The 25,647-nt window shown below is 35.8% G+C and overlaps 1 protein-coding gene across 1 annotated transcript in view; it reads right to left on the bottom strand.

Moving 5' to 3' along the window:
• Positions 1–25,647, bottom strand: part of LOC135803635 (uncharacterized) — a 72,504-nt gene that overhangs the window by 16,563 nt on the left and 30,294 nt on the right. The window contains exons 2-4 of the mRNA XM_065317300.1: positions 18,687–18,860; positions 1,561–1,766; positions 962–1,109 (exon numbers count right to left, since the gene is read on the bottom strand). Of these exons, the coding sequence (XP_065173372.1) occupies positions 962–1,109; positions 1,561–1,609 (197 nt within the window). The 5' untranslated portion in view covers positions 1,610–1,766; positions 18,687–18,860. The remainder of the gene's footprint in view (positions 1–961; positions 1,110–1,560; positions 1,767–18,686; positions 18,861–25,647) is intronic.

The raw sequence follows: 25,647 nt of genomic DNA, 5'->3' as shown, positions 1-25,647 counted from the left end.
CCGTATTCCGTTTTAAAGTTGAATCACAGTATTTTAATGAAATTCACTTTAAAAACCAAAAAGATTCAAATTGAATTTTTTCAACCTCAATGAGTGTCACAGTGAATCGATGCTACCCGAATGATATTCGCGCGATGACTGCCGGCGTCGAGTGCGGCGTGGAACGACTAATTGAATCCTTTCAAGACGCGCTCAACCGACCGGCCAGCCCCCGACTGACTGCACTCACACCCACACACACCTTCCTATACACTCGCCGCGACAAAATGTGATGTGACAGTGTAAAACCGATGAAGACAAACTTGAACACGTTCGCGGACGATGGACCAAATTCCAAAAAGTGAGATACAAAAATGATACGGATGTGAAACACCCCCTGGAGAAATACGAGGTAGAAGGGAGAAAAATGAGAGTTTGGTAAAGTTTTCCAAGATAAATCACGCGTTTCGCCACTCTTCGCTTCTTTTCATCACGAGCGCGCAGAGACTCCAAAGTAACCTAATTAATGCCCGGTCGGCGTCATTGCGCCAAATCGCTTACGAAAATAAATATCGTAATTATAAAGTTATTAAAACTTTAGAAAAGCTTTTAACACACCGACACCACCAGTAATTATCGTTTTGCAAATTACAGAAAACTGTAATGTCAATTATATAAATTACAGACTCACATAACTCACATAACCTCAATTCTAAACTCAAAAGCTGTGAATGGTGCGGTGATGGCTCCTAATTTAATTCGTACGAATCGATTGCCACCCCCTCAACGGACAGATATTTTCGTGCATCAAAACAGACACCTATGTTTACCCCCATCAATATTTCTATATCAAGATCTACTACTACGTACGTCTATTGCTACGTCTACGTTCTGGATGGCTAAATCAATTCGAGTTCGATTTCTAGTTGAGTGCGCGACGCGCGGGGGTGCGAAAGAGCGTGAGACGAACCTAGACACACACCTGGCATCCGTCGGCTTGTAAGTGACGTCGTACTTCTCGATGTGTTCGATGGACGTGTCCCACGAGACGCGTACCGACGTCGGGCTGATGAACGTCACCGTGATGTTCTCTGGAATGCCCGGCATGCCGGGCATCGGTGGCATTGAACCTGTGAATAATGTAGAAATCTGTATTGTTGGTAAGTAGAAACCTGTAATTCTATTTGACAGTATAACCACACTTTGTAAGCAGTAATTTTAATTTTACTTAATTTTACTGTTTTATAATGGTTTCTTAAATTAATTTCAATCAACTTCCGGTCTGTTGCGGTTGCAGGCGCGAGATTCTAATCAGAAAATACAATAAACGTAGACGATGCCACAAACAAAGCCTGCGCTGTGTTTGTTTAATTAGCGCGCTGCGCTGCTAGTTTTAATTAAACACTCCCGGACGTGAAGATGCGGAAATAGTGTAGCACGTTGAGGCACTCAAGTGTTTCATCCATGAGATATAATGCAGAATACAAGCATGCGGATAATCCAAGTCAAGGTTATTTTAAAAACTATTTTTATTTTATTTTATTTTTAATTGTAATTTTGTATTTTGTTATTTTTATTTACCTGCTAATCCGGCACTGTGTAGCAGAATGACTGTGGCCACCAAGATCATATTAGCTGCACGCTGAGTCCCCAGTCGGCGCTAGCATGGCGCTGCCCGGGGATGGGATCACGACGCGAGCGGGGGCGGCGCGACGACGCCCGCCGTGAGGGCACACGACGACGCCGACACTGTCGACGCCGCTCGCAGATGCATCGCCTAGAAAATACTGTAACAAAACAAACAAATCATAAATCTATTACATCGATAATACAGAAATCTATAAAAAAAAAACTACTTGAGCACAACCACAAACATAATATTTTCAGATTTGAATTTGCGGTTTATCGCAATTTCAGCGTGTGTAGAACTTCACGATGCGTAGAAAACAAATTGATACTAACGACGGTAACGACCACCACCCTCGGGCTGTCGAATGTCGAGGTTGAAGTAAATCGGCATGCTTGCAAATCCCCGAGATGAAGAAGCAGAGCAAAGGCCGTCGACGAATGCGATTTGCGGCGAATGGGCAAATTGAGATTGATTTTGCGCGCCGCCGACAGGCGGTCACGGCGATCCGAAGAAGAATAACGAGAAGCGATGGAACGATAAAGCGAAATGCCTACTGATGTTAAAGAAACTTGACGGCGGAGATTGGTGAAAAAGAGCGGTAAACCGCTAACGATTTGTTCAATGGGAGTCGAAATATCTGCAAACGTTGCAAACATATCAGGGAAACACATAAAAGCCGAGGTAAAAAACATAATTTGTTTCTTATAGGCACAAAAACATGTTTTTATGCCTTCATTGTGTAACATTTTCTACTTTAATACTGTTTTTCTGCAGAAATAAGAAAACATAAAAATCTTGATGAATTGCTTCAGTTTAATATTTGGTTTGTTTATTTTTCTTCAGTAGTTTTAATTTAAACGGCATATAAAGTTCTGTTGGCTCCGCCCACATGCACACTTAACATGCTGCAGCGGAAATGTTTTTTCCTGATGTAATTTTCCTCTCAGCACATTTTGTATTCTTTTTGCCAAACCACGCTGAAATTAACTCACGCTATAAAAGGCTTAAACCCTCGGCTTTTTACACGCCCGCCTTGCATTACTCTAAGTGCTCGCTAGCGAATACTTGGCAGGCAACCAACCATACTGACGCGAAGGTTAATCTCGTGCAGGCTTTTGCATAAAAGTGCGCTGCTTGACTGCATTACCGCAAAGCGCTTTTCGGCATTAAAATTTGCCACACTGTCAACAACTGATAATGTCACCCTCGAGTGGTGTATTCATAACAGGATCATAAAACACAGTCTCAATGGAATTAGATTTGCAAAGGAAATATTTACGCGCTGTTGTGCAGAAGATGGCAGCACTGTGTTCCAGCCTATTTATTTTAAAGTGTGTACAGTTGAAAGATTGAGATTTATGCTAAAAGGAAGTGCAGCAGCCAGTCAATGGGTCGGTGGAGAAAAAGAATTGTGAGTAGACTACCGAGCAGACCGCGTAACAAAATGGCGTCCAGGGCGTAGTGCAATGGACTCATCTGTAAAGATGTTTCAGCGGAAACGTTTTGTATGTGTACGATCAACACCATTTGCAAGACCATTAAACATGCCAATAACTTCATCTAAAAGTTAATAAATATTTATGTTGGATTTAGAATTTTGTTTTTCAAAAGCTTACCATTTTAACAAATAAATATTTGCGCGGATAAATTTTTAAACACAATGAAAATATATGTTACTAGCTTATATATGCGCACATCGCGGACGATAGTTATTAGAGATAACTATATTAAGATTATTTTACATTTTTTAGGAATTTGTGTGCAAATCAGGAAACAAAACAATTCAAAACTATTCAAATTTGAATTCTGACCTAGGTATATAGATTAGAGGCATAAAAATAACAACAATCTAATTCTAAATAATCTAGGTTGTAAAGTAAATTTGAATAACACTAATTTGTTACGCAGTTTGCCAATAAACTCATTTCCAAGATTTTTAGAGACAAAATATTGCAGAAATTTTACAAAAAATTTCATAAATTACTAGCCTTTGCCCGTGATTTAGTCCCGGAAGTGTTTAATAAAAATGTCATTCGTTTTTACTCTCTTGTTTTAGACATAGTATAAGTCAATTCTATCAATAAGATTCGCAATTTTATTTTAAAGAAATTAATTATATAAAGAATTGCTAATAATGCACTTCAGCGTGCCATCTCGGATTCAACTATTTAACTATAACTATGATTGAATCTCAATGCCAACTTTTATTCTATAGAAAAGGGATGTATTTAGGGTTTTCCCGGCAATAATTCAAATTTTTTCATCGTAAAACCATCCTTGGACTTTAACGAACATTTTAAAAAGAAAATTAGTTTAGGCATTGTTGAGTTATGCGCATACCAACAGATTTTGCGATTTGAGTAATATTTATTCAAATAGAATGACAAAGTAGCAATTCATTCATAAGATCAAATCGAACAAAATACAATATTATAAAGGTTTTGTATAGAAAATGTTATTAAATAAATATAATAAATATTACAGTGACCGACAAATTAATAATAACACCAAAGCATAGTTAGAAGTACAATTTATTAGTGGATTTATAATATTTATTACATTAATTAATAATTAATCATTTAATTAATTAGTGACGTGAGTTCAGTTAATCTATATTTCATAGCATTTATACAACTTGCAAGAGAACAGAAAGGCCAGCCCATAATGAATTGCCCAATCCCAATAGACCCAAAATAAATGCTACAGGATTGTATCCTATAAGAACAAATCTCAAAATTCTACCAAGCAGACCATAATTTCCTTGGTCTTCTTCGCCATTTGCTACAATAATATCTGAAATTGGAGTAGCTGACGCAAATGAATACAAAACAAAGATGGCGGCGATTAATAGTAATAATTTTGCCTACGAACAAGTCATATGATTAATATTTATTAATATTTATAGGTATATATATATATCTAACTCACCATATTGAATGAAATGTTTAGAAAAATATGTTTTTGTAACTTTTAACCGTACTTATAGACATTTTTTATCATTATAATTCATTATCACATGTTTCCTGATTTGCACACGAATTATTTCTGCATATTTAAACCAATTTGCGTTTGTGCTAATTTAAACACACTGTATATGAGATAATAAATTTACGACATAGGACGTCCGTTAAATTATCGCCACCTGGAATGCGCATTGCGACGACTGGCGCAAACACGCTAAACAATAAGAAACAAAAAGACCGTTAAAACACAAACTCGCACAAAGTTTCAACCCCAAATACGCTTCCTTACTACCGTGTTTCACTTTAGTTTTTGTTTGATTTTGCTTCTCTGGGCGCTCGTAAACCGGAGAAAATTTACGATTTAGCTACCATTAACCTTATCGCCATGTTGGCGTGCGTCGGCGGTTGACGAAAGTGCACGAATCGCGTGTTAAAGACAAAACAACGTTCAAAAACGAATGAAATAGTATATAATGGAATTCAATATTAACAATATGGCGGATATTCACCTGTTCACAGCTAATAAAATGGCCGAATTAATGAATTACAGTTTCCTGTAATATAATCTCTTCTCTGTTGAGTGTAAATTTTGATAATTTGTAATTCAACGATGAATAGACCGACTTTGAAGTCAAACAGGAACAGCTTCGGGTAGAAAGCTTCACGACAAAGTTGTGAGCCCGAAGAGAAAGGAACAAAAGCTCCACTTCGCTTTACACTTGATTAAATATTAACGAAATTACAAATTAACCGTTAGTAACGCGCAGGTAAGCTGCGAACGCAGACAACGCGGCAAATTGAGTGTAAATTAAGAAGCACACTCTAAAGTGTATATATGGTTGCCTAGGATAATATAACCTAAGCAAAGTTAAACATTTTTGTGCAAATACAATAAAATCTAAAGACACTATTATATTATCCTCACTATTAAACAATAAATAAACAAACAATAAAGTGAAATTACTAGAACATTGTAAAGATTGTCATTACGTTCACAATTGTGATTCGTGTCGGGGAGATATTAAAGTTAACGAAATAAAACACCGCAGGACTATTGTCCACACAGAGCCGGATTAAAAAAATAAAATTTATATAAAAATTTATGAAACTGTATAATTTTATCTTGTTGTGAAGTTAAACTATTAAAAATTTAATTTTAAAAGAAATAATTTTTTGTTAAAATTCATTATTAAATACGGCACTGAATGAAAACATTGTCGAGATATGAGTGCAGTAAGCAAGTAAGAAATAAACCGAGCACGTAAGCAAAGAATACGCGAGTAAGTTACAATCTACAATCTGAAACTGCTGAAGTCGTGAAAATGATGAAAATGTTGAAAGAACCGTAAAAACTAAAACGTGAAAACTCTCGGTTTGTAATATGTAGGAAAAGCGTGATTAACATAAGAAATGTAGGAAATGCAGGAAATGTCGGAAAAAGGTTGAAACGACCTGAAAAGCGCACTGTGCAATTGTGTGGGCGTGTATGGTTGGTGGCATGCTGTTGACTCGCTTCCTGCAGACGCCATATTAACTTTTTCACTCACGTTACGCACATAAAACCATAATATAAATGTTTTTTTATCAAGCGCTAACTTATTTTAAACGATAATTTAATTTGCGACAAGAAAAACTAATAACTACACGAACAGGAATAAGGAAAAGTATATTTGCTTCTTCTTTTATATATTTTTCGATCTTAAGTTCTGTCTTCTATAGGAGTGTAGGTCTTTATGTCTTTAGATCTTTTGATATCTTTTGCGTTTTCAGCGGAGATTCACCGCGTTTGTAAGGTTTGTGAACGTCTGCAGTTGAAGCCTCAAAGCTTCCTTATAAAACATTTTCAAAAGCACGATTTAATTCCATTCCAAGATCTTCGATCTTTTCGTACTTTCATCCTGACGTGTTTGCTATTTACTGAATTTTAGTAAGTTTCTATCTGTTAAAACTCAAAATATGAATATTTTACGGTTTTTAGAGGAAGAAATAGTATATTAAGTAACAAGTGACTAAACGAGTGTATAATACCGTTTAGCCACGAGGTGCTTACGCTATTTTGCTACTTCCACTCTAGTTCCACGTTGCGGTTCTTGTATTTCAACTTTTGTATTTTAAATCATCAAAATTTGCTCACACACTTATAGAAACTGAAAGGTTATAAGTGCCATGCCGCGCACCGGCCTATGTGACGCTTCGGTTCATATCGTGCCTCTCCGATACGAGCAGCAACAGCGCCAGCTTTGACGTGTTTGACTGACGTCACATGGCATTTCATACTGCCTTGTGCTGCTTCGTAGGCAAATGCGCAGGCGCTTGCTCCGTCCCGTGCATAATGCAAATACATAATGAATATTATGTACGGCTTGTCCGTTCGTATATAAAGTACCACTTTTTGTGTCTAAAAACCTTGGAAAAACTGGTGATTTATAGGTAGAAGTAGAAAAATAACATTTTCATCAAAATCTGTTTTCCGCCTGATCAAAAAAATTACGAGAAATTACGTATGATTTTATTTCAGTCACTAATACAACACAATTCCCGATTTATTTGTTTTTAACCAATCGACACTGCTCATAAACTTTATTGGTATAGTTTCCAATTGTTTCCATGCGTTTTTTTATGTTCGTTTGTTTATCTCTCGACGCTCGCCGCATTGTTGCCTGCTGGCGGCAACCCTTGCGTACCTGATTTTGTGCATGTCCGATTGTTTAATTTTTCCGAGTCTCGCCGGGCAATTATTTCCCTTCGTGCACAATAGATGCGCGCCGCGTTCAAATTGTACACGCTTTGTGTGCTCATTGTACAGTCGAGGTTTTTGTCCACTTTATCCGCTTTGTAGTGGCTCTTTCGTTATTTATCATGCTCGGACCGGTATACGCGGTTTGCATTTACATATTTGTTGAATATCAGTGAATAGGCGACTCCGGCACGCAACCTATTGGGCTTGTCAACAAATGAACAGGACTTGTAAGGCCACTTATAAGAAAACGCAGACGTAAAATGAATAATGCACACGATCATTTCAGTTTTTTTTAGACTTTCATTGGCTTTTTGCGAAATCTGTTGTCAATTCAATCAGAAAGTATTGTGTTTTACTGACTCAAATAATACCTACTAAATAACAATTCTATTGAATTTAGAATAAAATATAATTATTTTTGTATTTCTGTAGCAATAAAATAAAAAATTCATGTTTTCTCTAAATTATATTAGATAACAGAAAGTAAGAATACATTTTTAACTTATATTTTAAGTCTGTTGTATGAAGAAAACGTTTAATAATTCAAACAGCGCTACGACACAATTTTACAGCCCCGCCATTGTGCTGTAGTACACGCACGAAACGCACGCACGCATATCGATGGGTTTTCATGTTTTATGACGACTCAACACGCGTTCGTAAAGTCTTTCCAACCAGGATAGACGCATTGTAGTCCTTGACCTAGGATCTAATCATATTTCACTTCTAACAAAACTAAAACTCATTGTTTCTTACAATTTATCTTTTTAAGTCCATATATCAACATACATTTACAAATGTTTGAAAGTTGCGCCATCTATATGACAATAGGCTACATATTGAACCATAATTTCGTTATCTCGTCAAAAAACGAAGCATTGTAGTCCTTGACTTAAGTTCTAATCATATTTCACTTCAAACTAAAAATCATTGTAACGCCATCTTTCTTACAATTTATCATTTTTAAGTCCATATATCAACATACGTTAAAAAACGTTTGAAAGTACCGCCATCTATGGGACAATAGGCTACATTTTGAGCAATCATTTCGTTATCTCGTCAAAAATTGTTAAAAAGTAAAATATTTCCAGACAATTTAAGCCTAGGGACAAATTCTAGGACGAATGCAGAAGCGAACGTAAACAACACCCGCTCAGAAATGCGTCCGTTCGATAAACGCGCTGAATAATTGACGAGCGACCAACGACGGCGGCGCACTCGTCTAATAATAACTTCATTTTAACCTGTGCTTCCAACCTGCGAATAGCATTAAAACCCTCAACGCCCTTTTGGTTTAAATTTTACGCGTAATTAATTGAACTATTTCCTTTATCTATTTACTGCCCCGTGGCACTAATAAAACAGCGTACTTGATTAAATTCACTCTAAGTTTACAGCGATCACTCTTCACTCTTCACTCTTCATTCACCTGCATCTAAGGCAAGCAGCAAACAAAGTTGTTTATCAGACGAGATGTGTGTTTAATAGACGCGACTTGATTGATGCCTCGATCGACGCAAAATTTTCTTTGTAGATTTATGTTCAATGTTCGTGCCATAAATAAATCTTATGAATATCAAAATGGGCGCAGCGCATGAAAATATCGTAAACAACGGATGTTTAGTGCTCTGTTATAAAACTTTATAGTTCTGAAAGCGTACTTAAATTTTGATTTTGATATTGAAGATTTATAAGTGCTATTAAGCACTGACTAGCGCCATCTATAAGCCTTTATAGGTAAATATATGGCAGCAAATTTATATACGCATGCAAAATCTAGGTTATGTTGAGGCTTTTACGGCGGAAATATCAGATCAGTCGTATATGCTTTTCGTCAATAGAAAAACAAATGGTGCCGGGTTTATAGACATTGATTTTGACTGTTCACTGCATAAAAGTAGAGTTTATTTGTTCGCTCGTGTGAAATTGATGCACAGATTTGTTATCTGGTTTGGTGTGTATAAAATACAACGAGAATAACATCAGCTACAATGTTCCCAACACAATTTTGTAAGCAAATTATTACTAAAAAGATTAGTATCTATACTATAAAAATGAATCGCAAAATCTGTTGGTAAGCGCATAACTCAACAACGCCCAGACCAATTTTGCCAATTCTTTCTTTTAAATGTTCGTTAAAGTCCAAGGATGGTTTTTACGGTGAGAAAATTTTGAATAATTGCCGGGAAAACCCTAAAAACCGCCCATTTTTATTGCATAAAAGTTGGCCATGAGATTCAATCATAGTTATAGTTAATTATTTGAATCCGAGGTGGCGCGTTGAAATGCATTTTGCTAATATTCTTTATATAATTAATTTCTTTAAAATAAAATTGCGAATCTTATTGATTGAATTGACACATACTATGTCTAGAACAAGAGAGTAAACAGAAATTACATTTTTATTAAACACTTCTGGGACGAAGTCGCAGGCAAAACCTAATTCCAGGAAAACTTTCGCAAAATTCAAATTAATTCATACTTTATCATTATAAAGTTTAAAAACATTTTAGAAGTTGTGAATAGTTGAAAATTATTTTAAAATCATAAATCATTTTTACTTGCTGACTTTTTACATTTTCCAATAATGAATATCAAATTACAAAGACGTGCTTGAAAAACTTTTAAGTCTATTAACGTCAAGAGCGCGTTATATTCAATTTTAAAAGTTTCCAATTTGTTATTGAACCCAGCAGCTATACAAAATTATATTAAACAAAGGAATGTCTTACGTGTCCCTATGAAAGAGCCAAAGTTAAGAACGTATAACAAATGCAAACTTTTTTTAAACTTTGCGTTACCTCGAAACTTTCCGGTTTTATTTTGCGAGCAACAACAGCACCAAAGAATATTAACCAAGCAACAACATTAAAAGTTTAATTCTTTTTTTTGTTATTGCTTTGTGCGCGCACAGCGTACACGTAGGTACTTACTTAGTTTAATTAAAAATACAACCCCATTAAATTCTGTGTCAAAACAAGATGTGTTTCATTCATTCAATGTTTTCTTTCTTTTTTTTTTCGTATTTCATTTATTTTTCATTCCAACTTTCCGTGATGCAGTGAAAATATTGTGTTTGCTTAAAATTAAACTTAATTAGACATTAATTACTTACTTGGAAATCGTGCTTCATAATTATTGTGTTCTGAAAGCTCAAAATTGTGTTTTATATAAATTTGTGTTAGTATTAGAGGTTTGTAGATGTGTATTTAGTACTTTTACATTTAGTTGTACTTGTTTTATCGATTTCGATGATTCGGACTGTTTGAGGCGAGCACGTTTCTAGTGAGAGTATGAAAACGTTTGTCGCATGAATTATTTACACGCCCGCCTTCGATTAGATGCGTTTCTGCTACATAATTTCGCTGCGGAGTTTTCCATCATCACGAAACGAACGACGAAAGGAAGCACGATCCGTAAGCATACGGCGAATAAATTCAATTCTACTAATATATTTATTTTATATTAAAATATGTTTATATTTTACGACATTTTGAGAATAAAATAATATTATTGAACTAGCTTTTGCCGGCGACTTCGTCCGGGAAGTGTTTAATAAAAATGTAATTCGCTTTTACTCTCTTGTTCTAGACATAGTATGTGTCAATTCTATCAATAAAATTCGCAATTTTATTTTAAAGAAATTAATTATATAAAGAATAGCTAATAATGCACTTCAACGCGCCATCTCGGATGCAACTATTTAACTATAACTATGATTGAATCCCAATGCCAACTTTTATCCTATAGAAAAGGGCTGTCTTTAAGATTTTCCCTGCAATTATTTGAATTTTTCTCGCTGTAAAAACCATCTTTGGACTTTAACAAACATTAAAAAAAAGAATTGGCCGAATTGGTCTAGGCGTTGTTGAGTTATGCGCTTACCAACAGATTTTACGTTTCATTTTTATAATATAGATGTTTGGAACATATACCGCATTGCCCACTTAATTATCCTACTTTATTATACCTTATTTAAAAATATAAACCTTTTATTCACCATGATTACCTCCATAATATAAAAATCAATTTCATTTTTTCCTCCTTCAACGGATCCCTAATAATTTATTCATGCATAATCCAACATGGTTATAATTAGTATGCGTGGGTGACTCCATTGTGACATTTCAACAATGTGCAGTCGAATGCACTATTATCGTATCATGTACGTCCGTTCACTATTGTATTCGCTACCTAGATTACCTCACCATTCAATTATATCCATTCAAAGTACACTTGTCATTTTTAACAAAAATATCTTCATCATGAAATAACTACTTCCCAAAAATATGTTCCTATAAATATCCACGTAGGTAAGGATATGACGTTAAAGGCTGTCAATTCATTTCCACTATACGTAATTAAAGACTATATATGCATGCGTCTGGGTTTCAAAAGTTCGGAAAGTTCCAAAACGATCGAGTTGGAAATTTTGAATAGTTGTATGAATATAAAGCGGAGTGGAGTGAAAATTAATTTTGGAACTGCTGCTGTTTCAAAATGGCGGCTAGACTAAAATGATGATTGCAAATTGAATTCAAGTTAAATCAAATTGAAGAGCGTTGGGACCCAAAACTGCATTATCTACGCTCCACGTCAAGTTTTCACCCGTAATTTATACTAGAATCATAGGGGCATAGGTTTGCGACGAATTCTAGGTACAGAAAATCATGAATAATGAAATTAAAACAGTGATTTTTTCGTAAAAATTTACGTTTTACATAAAATAAAATTTACATAAAATAGGAAAGTTGTGTTTTATCAAATTAATTATTCTGAACTAGCGTTTGCCGCGACTTTGTCCCGGCAGTGTTTAATAAAAATGTAATTCCTTTTTACTCTCTTGTTCTACACATAGTACTCGTATGTGTCAATTCTATCAATAAGATACGCAATTTTATTTTAAAGAAATTAATTATATAAAGAATTGCTAATAATGCCCTTCAGCGCGCCATCTCGGATTCAACTATTAAACTATAACTATGATTGAATCTCAATGCCAACTTTTATCATATAGAAAAGGGCTGTCTTTAGGGTTTTCTCGGCAAATATTCGAACTTTTCTCGCCGTAAAAACCATCCTTGGATTTTAACGAACATTTTAAATAAAGAATTGACCAAATTGGTCTATGCGTTGTAGAGTTATGCGCTTACCAACAGATTTAGCAATTCATTTCTATATTATAAATTATTCCAACAAATGTTCAGCTTTGAGTCACTATGACTTGGGTGATATGTTCAAATTGCTTGTTTCGCTACACTTCACTAGTCTGACAATCCTAATCCCAGGCAATAGTTCCGCTTATTGAGTTCTCTGTGGTGTTTACAAGTACATGTAATGCACGTAACCACACAGTTTGAAGTAGTAGTGAAACAGGACCACGTCTACTCTCTTGATCTCGTTGTCCTATTCCTGATAGTTGTTGTGATAGTGCTCATTAGTGGTTTCTCACACTATCCCCACTTACTGACACTTACTATGTGAAATGTCAACAGCAACAAATCAACTATCTTTTAATTTTACTTTACTTAATTTCGTAATTATGGTCGTTGTAGAGTTAAGATAAGCTAAGCAGTAAAGATCAACTCCTCTAATTTCATATTGTGATGTTGCGGCTTTACTACATCCACAAATCCCTTCTTCAACCTTTCAACCCGCCAGCGTGCCCCCAAGTTTCTTTGGCGAGAATGGAAACTTGACTAACCTCTCAGGTCTCTGCACGAGTTGAACTTCGTTATTCACTGGTTAAACGTGACTCATCTTGGCGTGTTTGTGCTTGATGCGGTACGCTTTCCCAAATTACTCGGCTCATATGTTATCGACGTCGTTGAAAGGGTCGTTCCGCGTTTGCGTGTCGCGCCCATCTTATTAGTTATTAGTTTATGGCTCTAATCAGGAGTTTTGAGATGCATACCACGTCAAATTAATATCGTCAAACAATTTAATTACGCATAAAACATGAAATAAATCAAAAAAATATAAAATTAAAAGAATTACCTTTGTTTTGTCAAGGAATCTTCTACGATTTTACAGACACTCGAATATTAGATGTGCACTGTACGCGAGACACACGAGAACTAAACTGGTTTTCGTGTGAAGTGAACGAATTTATCACAACACAAGATATGCGATAAGAAACATACAATCTTGACTGTAAATAAACAAAACGAAAACAAGAAATAATAAATATTAATAAAATAACATTTACTTTTTAAATTTAGAATAAAATCTAGATTTTCACTAAAATTAGAATAGATTTATTATCCAAATCAATCAAGACTTGACATGTGCCACATCATCTCAATTTTGATTTGAGGGTATTCTGCCTGCGCAAACTTGCAACCTCAATATTTCACATTCGCGTGCCCCAAATCAATATTCTAATTACGTGAGTTCAAAGTTGACACTCACCACAAACATACAATATTTAATATTTATCTGAATTTTAAAATTATATTAAAAAACACTTTTAATTAAAAAATATTTCGATATTAATTAAAAATTAAGACAAAAGCTTTTACCATGAAAAAAAGTTCCATAAGCTCAGAGGAATATCAAAATTAAAATGAATACGATAAACCAAGTGACATAAAACTTAATTAAAAATAGCAGGTCGTAATTTTGCGTAAATTTGATCATTAACGATTGCGCAGGAATAAAATTTTATAATCGCATTACCTTCCATAATTAAAGAGGACATTAATGGCAATTTTAATCACAATATTTCTCAGGTCATTAAAAAGTATTTATATGAAAAATGTAATAAAATTTCATATAAACTTGTAAAGGTTTCAAAGCACTCGATTTCCACCTGAAAGAACGCGCAAAGAATGTGCGTCCGACTCGTCGCTCGATGAAAATGCCCTAATTATCCACAATGAAATATAAATGATAATTACCTCTAGCTGTGCCTTTGCGTCCACGTAAGTCTGCGCCGCGTTTATTGCCAAAAACCGAAAAGCTTCCAAATCGCTGGCCGCTAAACGAAATTGACGCGCTGGCAGTCGGCAGTCGATCTGCGTTCAATTAGTTAATTAACTCCACACGCTACCACGCACACACATGTAAACCTTTTCCACACACGCACACACACGTATACACACACCACGGCGCAATCAATCAATCAATCAAAAAACAGCCACCGGTTTATATTGTTTAATCACCGGTGATAAACCGGGCAATCAACTAACATTTGGGTTACTATCAAAGTTTTATTAGATTCACTTTATAATTACTCACTCGCAGATCTCTTCACAACTTATTTTTTTCGACACTTCATTTTGATGTGTTTGATATATTATGAAGATATGTTTGGTTCTTGTTCGTTGCCGATTGTTAATTGAAAACGTGAGTGTCGAAATGGCAGAGGAGTCAAGTCAATTCGTGCGTGGAGCGCGTGCGGCGGAGAGGAATCGCATGCCACCGTTCGACGTTGAGCGCCGCGACGAGACTGACTGCGCCGCGGCGGCGGCGGGCGTTCTCTGCTGCCTCCACACTGCCTCCGCTACATGTTCATGTCCACTCTACTTCCTCAAAAAATAACAAAATAAAAAATTTCAATCTGAAACATTTTCCTAGTCGTAAATATTTTCAACTCTATTTGTGTTTATTTTCTTTTCGATCGATTTGTAGTCAAATGCTATGGATGAAAATATTGAAGTGTGCTGTCGAAAGGAATGAAATATCTCAAACACGAGTCTTCAGTTATTTTACTGATGCGCAACATGAATCTTTAATAATCCGAATTTCTCTTGAACTGTTACCAATTTCGATCATTTTTCAAGTTATTCAACATTCCAGTGCGAATAAGTAACTTTTGACTAAATTCCCGACACGTTTTTAAAATATTGCGAATACGTTTGACACAAGTGTGCCACGTTCGTCCTTGCATTGTCCTCTCATCTCATCCTGACGTAATCATAATCTATCATACTTTACCAAACATCGGAGACGAAACGTTGTCGCATGAATCTTCATGACAACGTTTAAATTTACGTGCGGTGTAAGGACAAAGGACGAGCGAGGCAACCAAAATGGATCCAGGTACAAACATTATCCTGGCATGACAGCGCAGCTTATTATTTATACTGTCGCCACAAGATGAGTACAATCTAAACAAATTGATATGTCAATCAGTTTTGCACCATAAACTAATACTATGCATTATACACTGTGTGATTTATGAAACGTAGCAAAAAAACATTAATCACTTTAACGATATATCATAAACTATAAAATGGTTTGTAAGTTTTATTTCGTTTTTTTACTGTTGCGCTATTGCCTTTTGATTTTTGTGTTTTTTTTTTTGCTTTTCTAGGCGATTAGGTGTTTGCTGCTCGCTGGTAGCATTAACACGAACATATATTACGTGCACAGGGCGATAATATCCGATAATAGGCCATGTAATCGTAAGCGTAATCATGACGCAGCGCAGAAATGCATTTTTCAGGATTATTATAATCAGCCGGTTAGCTCTGGAACAACGGAAATATTATTGATGCATGGATTAAATGGTCATTAACTTGATTTAACATCAAGCAGTCCAAATTATATCATTATAATAATTTATTGTTGTATTTTTAATAAAAATAATATCACATTGACGTCATACCTGCGTAATTTTAATATTCCAAAGGTTATATTGTGTTTACAAATCATGTTTGTGTTTTGTTTTAAAAATAAAGATAATTTCCCAATTTTCCCGCAACCAGTTGCTCCCCACAACGACTCGACAATCAATTACATCGTTAGATCGCCATGAGCATTATGTTAAGCTCGATGCTCGAAGCTTAAAAGCTCGAAGCCCGACTGAGATTGCTTACTTGTTGATGCTCGAGCATATCCGATGTTCGAGGACATTAACATTTATGCTGTCGACAACCCTACAAGTTGACACATTAAGTCAGAGCAAAAAAAAGTTAATATTTTTATCCAACCCTAAGATGCTAATCTAACAACGTGTAAAAATTATTATCATTTACCGGCTACATTAAAATAGGTTCATAGTTATAAATATTTAAAGAGGATTATTTTTAAACGTCAATGTCTTTTATGCTACAGGTCAAGGGGCTGATTACAAATGTTCTTCTTCGAATCGATTTTTAATTGGGTCAAAATTAAATCAATTTTAAAGTTTTAATAAAATAAAATAAATTGTGGCGCATTTATGAATTTATTTATTAATAAGATTTAAGTAGATATAATGTTTGGTTATTTTCTTTTAATAACCTCTAACCCCTAAATTTAACTGTAAACTCATGTGGCGTAAACCACAATGACGATCGTAAACCGCATAAATAATGAATACGCTTCAACTCGGTTCGATAAATATTTCGAACGTTCGCGAACGTTTTCGAGTGCTTCACGATTCCTGCCCACACCTTTCGTCAACCATACTAAGTATTCAAATTTATTAAAATTAGTAGGAGTATGCGGGTTCCACAACCATTCCCACAGCAGCAGCCTGTGTACATACTAGATTTGGCTACGAAAATTCTTTTGTAGTAATCAAAATAACAACATAAGCATAAAAGCTCGGAAGCTTCGAGGGGGTCGTCGTCGTCGTCGACGTCGTCGTCGTTGTGGATCGATCCAGCGTAGCGCCGCATGCATTATTGATTGTTTTCCACCAGTACTCATTCAATATTCGATGACGATGCCTTCTTTGATATATAGGCCACACACAATACAATATACCTACCCACAAAAAAACATCATTAGTTGTGCTGACTTGGCAAAAAATGAATAAATATTGCTTTGTGGATGCACTCTAGTTGATTTAAAGCCGGTGGAGGTTAAAATGAAATTTGATAATCGTCTGGAATATATGCGAAGTCGCACAAGGTGCAAGGCACAGTCAGTTGACTTGTTCTTGTGAGTTTCTGACTAAATTAGCAATCTGTTTGCTCGGCGTCTCTCGCTTCTCGCTTCGCCGAGCTGTAAATCAGCGAACGCGCATAAAATCGGATTAGTCGCGACCGTTTAATGCGCCCATCAAATGTTGCAGCCCTAGCAATGAACAAGCCACTCGTAAAACTTGTAAGGCGTACAGAGAAAACACTTGAAACAATAGAAAACACAGAAATGTCATAAAGTTTGCTATTAAGCACATGACAAAAGTAATAAAGCTTATTAAAGTATTATATATAATGTATTGCATCCAGGGAGAGCAAAATTAAATTCAAAAACAAAATTCAAGTGTCAAACTAAAATTTCAGGCGCCTCCACCAGAAAAGTTAAAAACTAAAAGTTGGAATTTAATATGAATTTGATTTATCTTTTTTAGTTTAAGAGTTATTCGAGTTTGAAAGTTTCAATTGCAATTATTTCGAGAACATGTGACCGTAAAATAGACCGGAAAAAGATTTTTCGATCGGATATGCGGTTATCCAATAGAAAAGGCGGTAAATAGTTGCTTAAGTGGATTCACCCAAACATTTCATCACTAGTTTAGGCCGATAATGGCCCCGCCGCGCCGTGTTTTTGTTTGTGATCGGCCTCGTTTTTAGGTCAACTTAAAATGTACAACCCCGCCCCAACAAGCCGCCCCACACCAAACACAATCTAAAGCACCTCCTGCGTCCAGCACTACATGCGCCGCATTAAAAATTAACACTAAACTCACGGATTACGACTCCACAGGTTCGGTTCACGCATTACGAGGTTTAAGGCGAGTGAAATTTCAAACTTTCAGTAACCAACCCCTCAAAATATTACACTAAATACAGATAATAAGTTATCTAGCGTTAAATAGTCTGCAGGTACATAATACCTAATCTATTATATAAAAATTAATCGCAAAATTTGTTGGTAAGCACATAACTCTACAACGCCTAGATTAATTTGGTCAATTCTTTTTTTTAAATGTTCGTTAAAGTCCAAGGATGGTTTTTGCGGCAAGAAAAATTCGAATAATTGCCGAGAAAACCCTAAAGACAGCCCTTTTCTATAGGATAAAAGTTGGCATTGAGATTCAATCATAGTTATAGTTAAATAGTTGAATCCGAGATGGCGCGCTGAAGTGCATTATTAGCAATTATTTATATAATTAATTTCTTTAAAATAAAATGGCGAATTTTATTGATAGAATTGACACATACTATGTCTAGAACAAGAGAGTAAAAACAAATTACTATTTTATAAAACACCGGGACAAAATCGCGAGCAAAATCTAGTAATAAATAATTAATATTTTAAATATAATTATGAAATTTCAAAGATGATACACGTGTATTATCGCCATGGAAGTATTAAGGGTTTGAATGATACTGTATCACGTTTGTGAGGACCTTATATATGGTCAGTATGAGAGAGGATGAAGTAGCAATTCAAACAATCGTACAATCATGGAAACGTTCGAACCGGGAATACAAACTATCGATTATCCGGAAAGGTCATCCTCCATTTAGAGCGACGACAACAACGACGGCGACGACGACGACATCGGACATGTTTGACGATCACGTGTGCCTGTGTGCACATGTGTACTTGCGGTAGCGAGGGTTGTGGTCACGTGTAGGCGCATTCAGCCCACACAGAACATGGGAAACTGGAAAGCAAAACGACGTCATTAAATATATCAGCATATGTATCTATCAACCAATATTAATAGCTGTCAAATCAACTATCTACAACGTACAAGTAGATATTTTGTTTTATTTAGTTAATTTTCAGGTTATTACCGATTTAATCTTAAGCTAATTACATACAGATGGCGTTAGTTACAAGTTATTTTTATGTTGTTTTGACTGTAATCACAAAGACATCCGATACGAAAAGTTTTGCAAAGCAAAGAGTAATTATACACATCGAGATCAAAGCGAGATCATTTTGAAAAAGGAAAATGCGAACACCAACATAGAAATTTAATGAAAAGCATCATTCACATCGGTGTCATACTCGCAATACAATATGATCCAATGCAAACTGAATTAATAGATGTCGCGACTACTGTATCAATGAAGCAAAACCACATTGTATGTTTCGAGAGATAAAGTTTCGCCTTCTCCACGTAGAATAGACCACGACGTGATATTCCGTACTTCGACTTTATGAACTCTTCACTGCACACAAATCCGGTGGGTGCGTTGTGGGTTGCGGCGTAAGATAACAATAGGATATACTGCGAAAAGTGAGCGAAAAGGACGCAAGGCGGATAACAGGGAAAAAGTGATTGAGAAGTTTGTCGAGTGGCGAGTGCCGCACTCGACGGCGCGATTTGAGGGGCCTAGAGGACTACGGGTTGCATAATAGGCGCCGTGCTGACGCTCCAAAATGAAGTGTTTGTCATGTCATGTCACAAGATCGGACATCATAAAAGAGATAAAAATAGATTTCACTTCAGACAAATAAAAAAAACACACAAATTTAATTTAATTTGCATCACAATACGGGCAGCAATAATTTAATTCAACAATCAAAAACTTGGAGCTATCCAGAACATCGGTCATAAAAGTGATTGATTAAAACCACTATGAATTACTTAACAATTTTTCCACCCGCCTACGCACAGCCAACCAAGCATATAACATGAAATTATTTTCATGAGTAATGCCTGTGGTGCCTAAGCTGTGGAATACGAAATTATATTAAAGCAAGAATGTACAATATGGACATCGACGTGTTTACGTGGAATAAAGAAGAAACGCATCGATTTTGTGTCCAATATTCAATTCATTATGAATTCTCAACCACAACTCACATCAGCAAATATACCATGCACATATTGTTGTTATTTTCAATTAGATGGATTAGGTTTTAAATTGTTTTAATATTTTGATTTTGTTGCCTCTGAATATTTCACCTGTTTGTGTTTATTTTATGCGGATGATATGCTCTCGGGGCATGTGTGCATCGATGTGTTTGTGCAACGCGACGAGCGTGAGCAAACACGGCCGTTAAATGTGTGAATTGAATTTTAATTAACAGCTAAACAACCAATAAACGCATGAAACGTGAAAAATTTCTGATATTTTCATAAAAATCACTTTAACTCATTTTTAAAACTACTTAACACCATTAGTGTCCACTATAGATAATGAAAATCAATTTGCAAGCATTCCGCGTCACAATGTATTCCAATTACGTAGTTCGGCAGGAATTTGCAAATTGCAGGTCTCTGAATAAACGTTGGACAAAGCATTCTGCTTCCAGCCGAAAATGGTTGGTGGCTGGTGGGCAGCATTGACAAGGCATACCTAATGAAACTCATCTCTGGGATCTGAATCATTTTCGTGGAACGCCTGTGAAGCTCATAGTTTTCAAACTGGTTGAATGTGAACGCTGCACATAAATTCGTCGAACTCAAGCATCACATGTGCAGCAATTTAATGTGCGCGTCGTGTGATTTCGCTGCGATAGTGAAACGCGAGGAGCTCAGCTTCCGTAATTGGGTTTTCTAAAATTAGCGCCGCGACCGAAATGTGCGCGAGATGCTGTGGGCTGGAGCAGCGCGCAAACAAGAACCGCGACACATTATACCAACATTTGTGCTTGCAAGTTGCATAATGCAGAAAAATCTAACAGCACCGCAGTAGATAACTTAGGAGATGTGTGTTTGTGTGCCCCAATTGTAGAAATAGCAGTTTTAGTAAAACATCAGCCGTCCCGAGCTGATAGCAATCCGTCATGTGGGTGATTTCCTATGGGAAAACACAAAAAATTCTATCTTCCAAAACTTCCACCAACTTCAAGCAATAAACTTCTTCTTGATTGCCACCCGTCTAATAAAACATGGTGTTTTATTAGTAGTATAGTTCAATATAAAGAGGAAAAGTCCAAAAATGATTTCCCGCACAGAAAAAATTATTTGAAAAAATGACTAATATACCCGTGAAACGCCGTTGGGTGAGCGCACGCAGTAAAACCTTACAAAACGTAATGAATAAAGAGAATAAATAAATTAGTCTGCGGTTTGGGGCGTCTAGCTCGCTCGGGGACTGGCAACCATTGCTTCCAATAATGTAATATGCAAAGTTCAAATGTTACTGGGGCAGAATAAAACGCACGGTAAGGCAACGCATTGAGTTAGTCAGCGTATTCCAGCACATGTTACTTGTAGGACTAATCTATTTGTTCAATTCAATTCATTGCTTTTATTGCAGGGTGTGGAGGTGGTTGGGGGTGGCTATTTCAATAGAAAACATGAAGTAAGCTCGTGTCATGTTGTGAATTAAAAATATGATGGATGTACGGAAATAAAAATGGAAAAATAGTTATTCTAGTGTTGCTAGCGGCACCTAGTGTCGAAAAACTGAACTAATTTATAAAATAACACACATTTTACACTTTCATCAAATTAAAACTTTAATAAATTTATTTTTTAGTTTACTAATACATATAAGTTATTAAAAGGGAGCGAAAATATTTTAAATGTTTAGGAATTTTTTATTAAAAATTAATTTTTACTCGCGCCATCTGCGATTGAATGAAGTGACTATACAAAAACACTGTAAGTCCTTGTTTTACTAACTGCTTCCTATAGAAGATGTCGCCGCAATGCAGAAAACTAAATAATTCCCACCCTCAGTCATTTTCAATTTCCGTCACACCCCAATTTCCGTGGAAAGTTTGTTGGCGCATTCAAAATTTAAAAGCACCCCCACACGTCAGAAACACGTGCGCTGGGTGCGTTTTGTGCGTTTGAAGCGTTTCCAAGTAAATGGAAGGTAATATTTCACGAGCCGCCCACCTACCCCATCACGCTCCATTATGCTTCTTCAAATATTGGACTTGTGCGCCGTCATGCCCAAGTGTGTTGCGTGAGTTTACGAGAAGTTCATGAAACTCATGTAAACTCATGAAACATATGAAATCCATGTACATGACAACATTACATGCAATTGCCATGCTACTAGGAATATCCAAGTGCGTAGTACTCGACGCCATTGAATCAACAAACGTCTTTATTTCTAATGCAATCGATACGGCTTTATTTTCGACATGCCTCGGAACAGGTTGCTGACATTTTGGTAGTGACACGTTGACAATTTCAAATTCAAGTGGAGAATATTTCGAGGATATAGGCAAACATAATCACTTGTTTGAGTTAGGCAACTCAATAGAGTATCAATCATTTTCAGCATATTGAATTGCCTAATTAATAACTCATTATTCTGTGGTCATTGATTCTGGTCGAGGGGAATATTAATACGCACGTGACACCACTGAACCACTGAATTGTATATGTGGTTGCCTACAAAATGCAAATAAAAGCTATTCATTGCTTTTTCACTATACACGATACACAATGGAATTTAATATTAGCAATTATAAAATCAATGTTATCTAATATTCCTAATATACCTTTTATTGAAATAATAGCAATTATATGAATATCTACAAACTTACCAACTCACTACATACAATAATCCAAATTCAGATTACTTTCGAGGAAATATAAGTAATCGATTTCGTTGAATAGGAATAATCCACGTACATTTATCATAATTAAATCCATATTGCCCGATGCTATCAACCGACACGAAAACGATTTTAATAAATTGAATAGTGGCCATTTTGTGACGTCGTTTTATGTAAAAAGGAGAATAATGTAAGTTGTAATGATGAAAGATAACAAAATATAAATGGATAAAAAATATGAAGGACAAAAGAGATTCATTTATGTCAGATCGCATGTGACATGTGTCATGTGTGGTGATATAGGAGGTGCTTGAGAAGGTGCAAGTTCAAGTGGGAGAGTGTTTGCAAAAAGCGATAGCGAAAGTAGGAAGTGGGAACAGACATAAATGTCGCTCAGGATTTGAGCGCTTAACGCAGGATAACAAGGATTATCTTCATTTTTCTTCCTTCAAGACACATGATACAATATGTGCATCATGCGTGATGTGAGTACACAAAAACATTATGAATAAATTTGAAATAAGACAAAAATAAGATTTCTAACCTAACCTAACCTAAAATTTAACAATATGCCACCCTTTATATCTATAATATAAAAATAAATCGCAAAATCTGTTGGTAAGCGCATAACTCAACATCACCTAAGACAATTTGGCCAATTCTTTTTTTTAAATGTTCGTTAAAGTCCAAGGATGGTTTTGATGGCGAGAAAAATTCGAATAATTGCCGGGAAAACTCTATAGGCTGCGGTTTTCTATAGGATAAAAGTTGGCAGTGAGATTCAATCATAGTTATAGTTAAATAGTTGAATCCGAGATGGCGCATTGAAGTGCATTATTAGCAATTATTTATATAATTAATTTTTTTAAATAAAATTGGAAATCTTATTGATAGAATTGACATATACTATGTATAGAACAAGAGAGTAAGAACGAATTAGATTTTTATTTAACACAACCGGAACTAAGTCGCGGGTAAATGCAAGTTATATCTAAATATGCGATAAGACAAAAATAATTTCTAACCAAACCTAACCTAAAAATTAACAATATGCCCCGCCTCCTCGTTTAGTATTAGTTATAGAGACTTAGATGCTTTGCTTGCATTGAAATTTTAAAAACCACATCCGTCTTGTCACTTGTCACTGTACTAGACATCCCGCAGGAAGTTTCCGATTGCATCCCGGCGGGAATCGTTAAATTGAATCGAAGTCAAAGCAAAACTTGAAACTCCAACCAGAATTTGCACTCTTTCAATCTTTTCCGTTTCTTTTTTTACTCTTGTTCGCTTCGTTCCGGAAGATTGCAACATTTTTACTATTCTACTACCATTCGCCAATCATTCCGTAGCCTTTATGTCCTACTCCAGAAAACGAGGACGAGGACATCACGGTAACTGCGGTACTTTCATCGCGCTCTAACTAGACACCAACATTCCTTATCTTACATAGATTCCTGCAGAAGTATTAGAAAAGTGAAAGCCATAGGAAGAAGGCTCGCTTGTTAAGTTTCAGAACATGTGAATGGTTATTGCTTTCGGCCATCTTGTCATTCGCAATTTGTAGAAAAAATCAGCTCAGAGATATAGTAACAAATAATTTATACCCAGCATCATTTTCAGAAGGTTTTTAATATTTTTGCTAAAAAATTTACTCAAGCAGTGAAAAAATCTTAATTAAAAATGCAAACAAGTATTTTTATGCTCTTTGTGATTTTCGTGCTTTGTTTGCAAACAGTTCCATTACAGAAAAAACGCCATTAGACAATTATACGTTTATCTACAAAAAAAGAACTCAAATATTATTTTAAATTAATTGCTCAAATTTATCACCGCCTATAACAACGGAATGAAAGCGCCCGAAAAAAGCAAATGAAGCAAATAAGATGAGCAAAAAAAGTAAATTAGTCGATATTTTATGTCGACACCAAACTGACTACGTCTAGACACACTACCCCGTCAAACTTAATTAACCCAACTTAGTAAACGTGTCATTTATTACTAATTAACAATCATTATTGAATTTTCTACCCTTTGCATAATACAACAAAAATAAACTCAGCCACTTTTGATGCTGAAGATTTCGAAGATTTGAAGCAAAGTGCTTAATTGCGGTTTGCCGTGTTCGTTGCGTAAATTTAATTCCAGGCGCGCCAGAATTCATTATTCATCTACAATATTCTACAATTGTATGCGCTTTGCCAGTGTTGGTGTTGCGAGGGTTAGACAGAAGCAGATACAACCGTAATTCATTAGCGATATGAAAGCCGCTATCATGTGGGTGCACACTAACCCAATCACGCATCATATGCCACCATGTACCACCAGCAGACCACTACATGCGATGCGCAAACGAGCATTTCGATTCGTAAAGGCAAGTTGTTGGTTAGTTAACCAACTTACGCATAAAAGCATCGCGGTGCAATGGACACTAAAATTTACTATGTTCACGGATGTTACCAAAGCAGATGTTGCAATGTTCATGCATGTGTTTATTAAACATATTATTGGTGGCAGCGTCATGCGCGTTCATTAAAATCATATTATTGGTTATGAAACATGCGCTGAGATCATTATTTTAAACAACGTGTGTGAGTACATCAACATCACTTTCATTGGATTCGTTAGGGGATTTAATTAGTGATAGATCGGTTGAAAACTTGTCATTATAGATAATTAACCGCCGCGCGTCTTGGGAAATTTTAATATCCGTAATGAAATTATTAATTAAAATTTTCCATTATTTAAACACTGTAATTATGAATATTTGAACTTTAACTTTTGAATTTTAAGCTGCCGGTGGTTGGTGGGGGAGGTTGTTGAAAATGGTAAGCGACGTGAGGCGTCGCGACGCACTCGAGTTCGGTCAGTTCGCGTCGCGACGTCGCTGCAAACAAACGCGCGCGCGCTCGTCGTGATACGTGTTATCATCGTGCGCTTACACACGTGTCTTAACAACGAACAAATACAATTATTTC

This window comes from Atheta coriaria, unplaced genomic scaffold (genome assembly GCF_025399875.1).
Source record: "Atheta coriaria isolate IRGN ID8LTWV9N9 unplaced genomic scaffold, Caltech_Dcor_3.1 hic_scaffold_3_pilon, whole genome shotgun sequence".
Taxonomy (NCBI): domain Eukaryota; kingdom Metazoa; phylum Arthropoda; class Insecta; order Coleoptera; family Staphylinidae; genus Dalotia; species Dalotia coriaria.
This window is presented reverse-complemented; position numbering and strand designations above follow the sequence as displayed.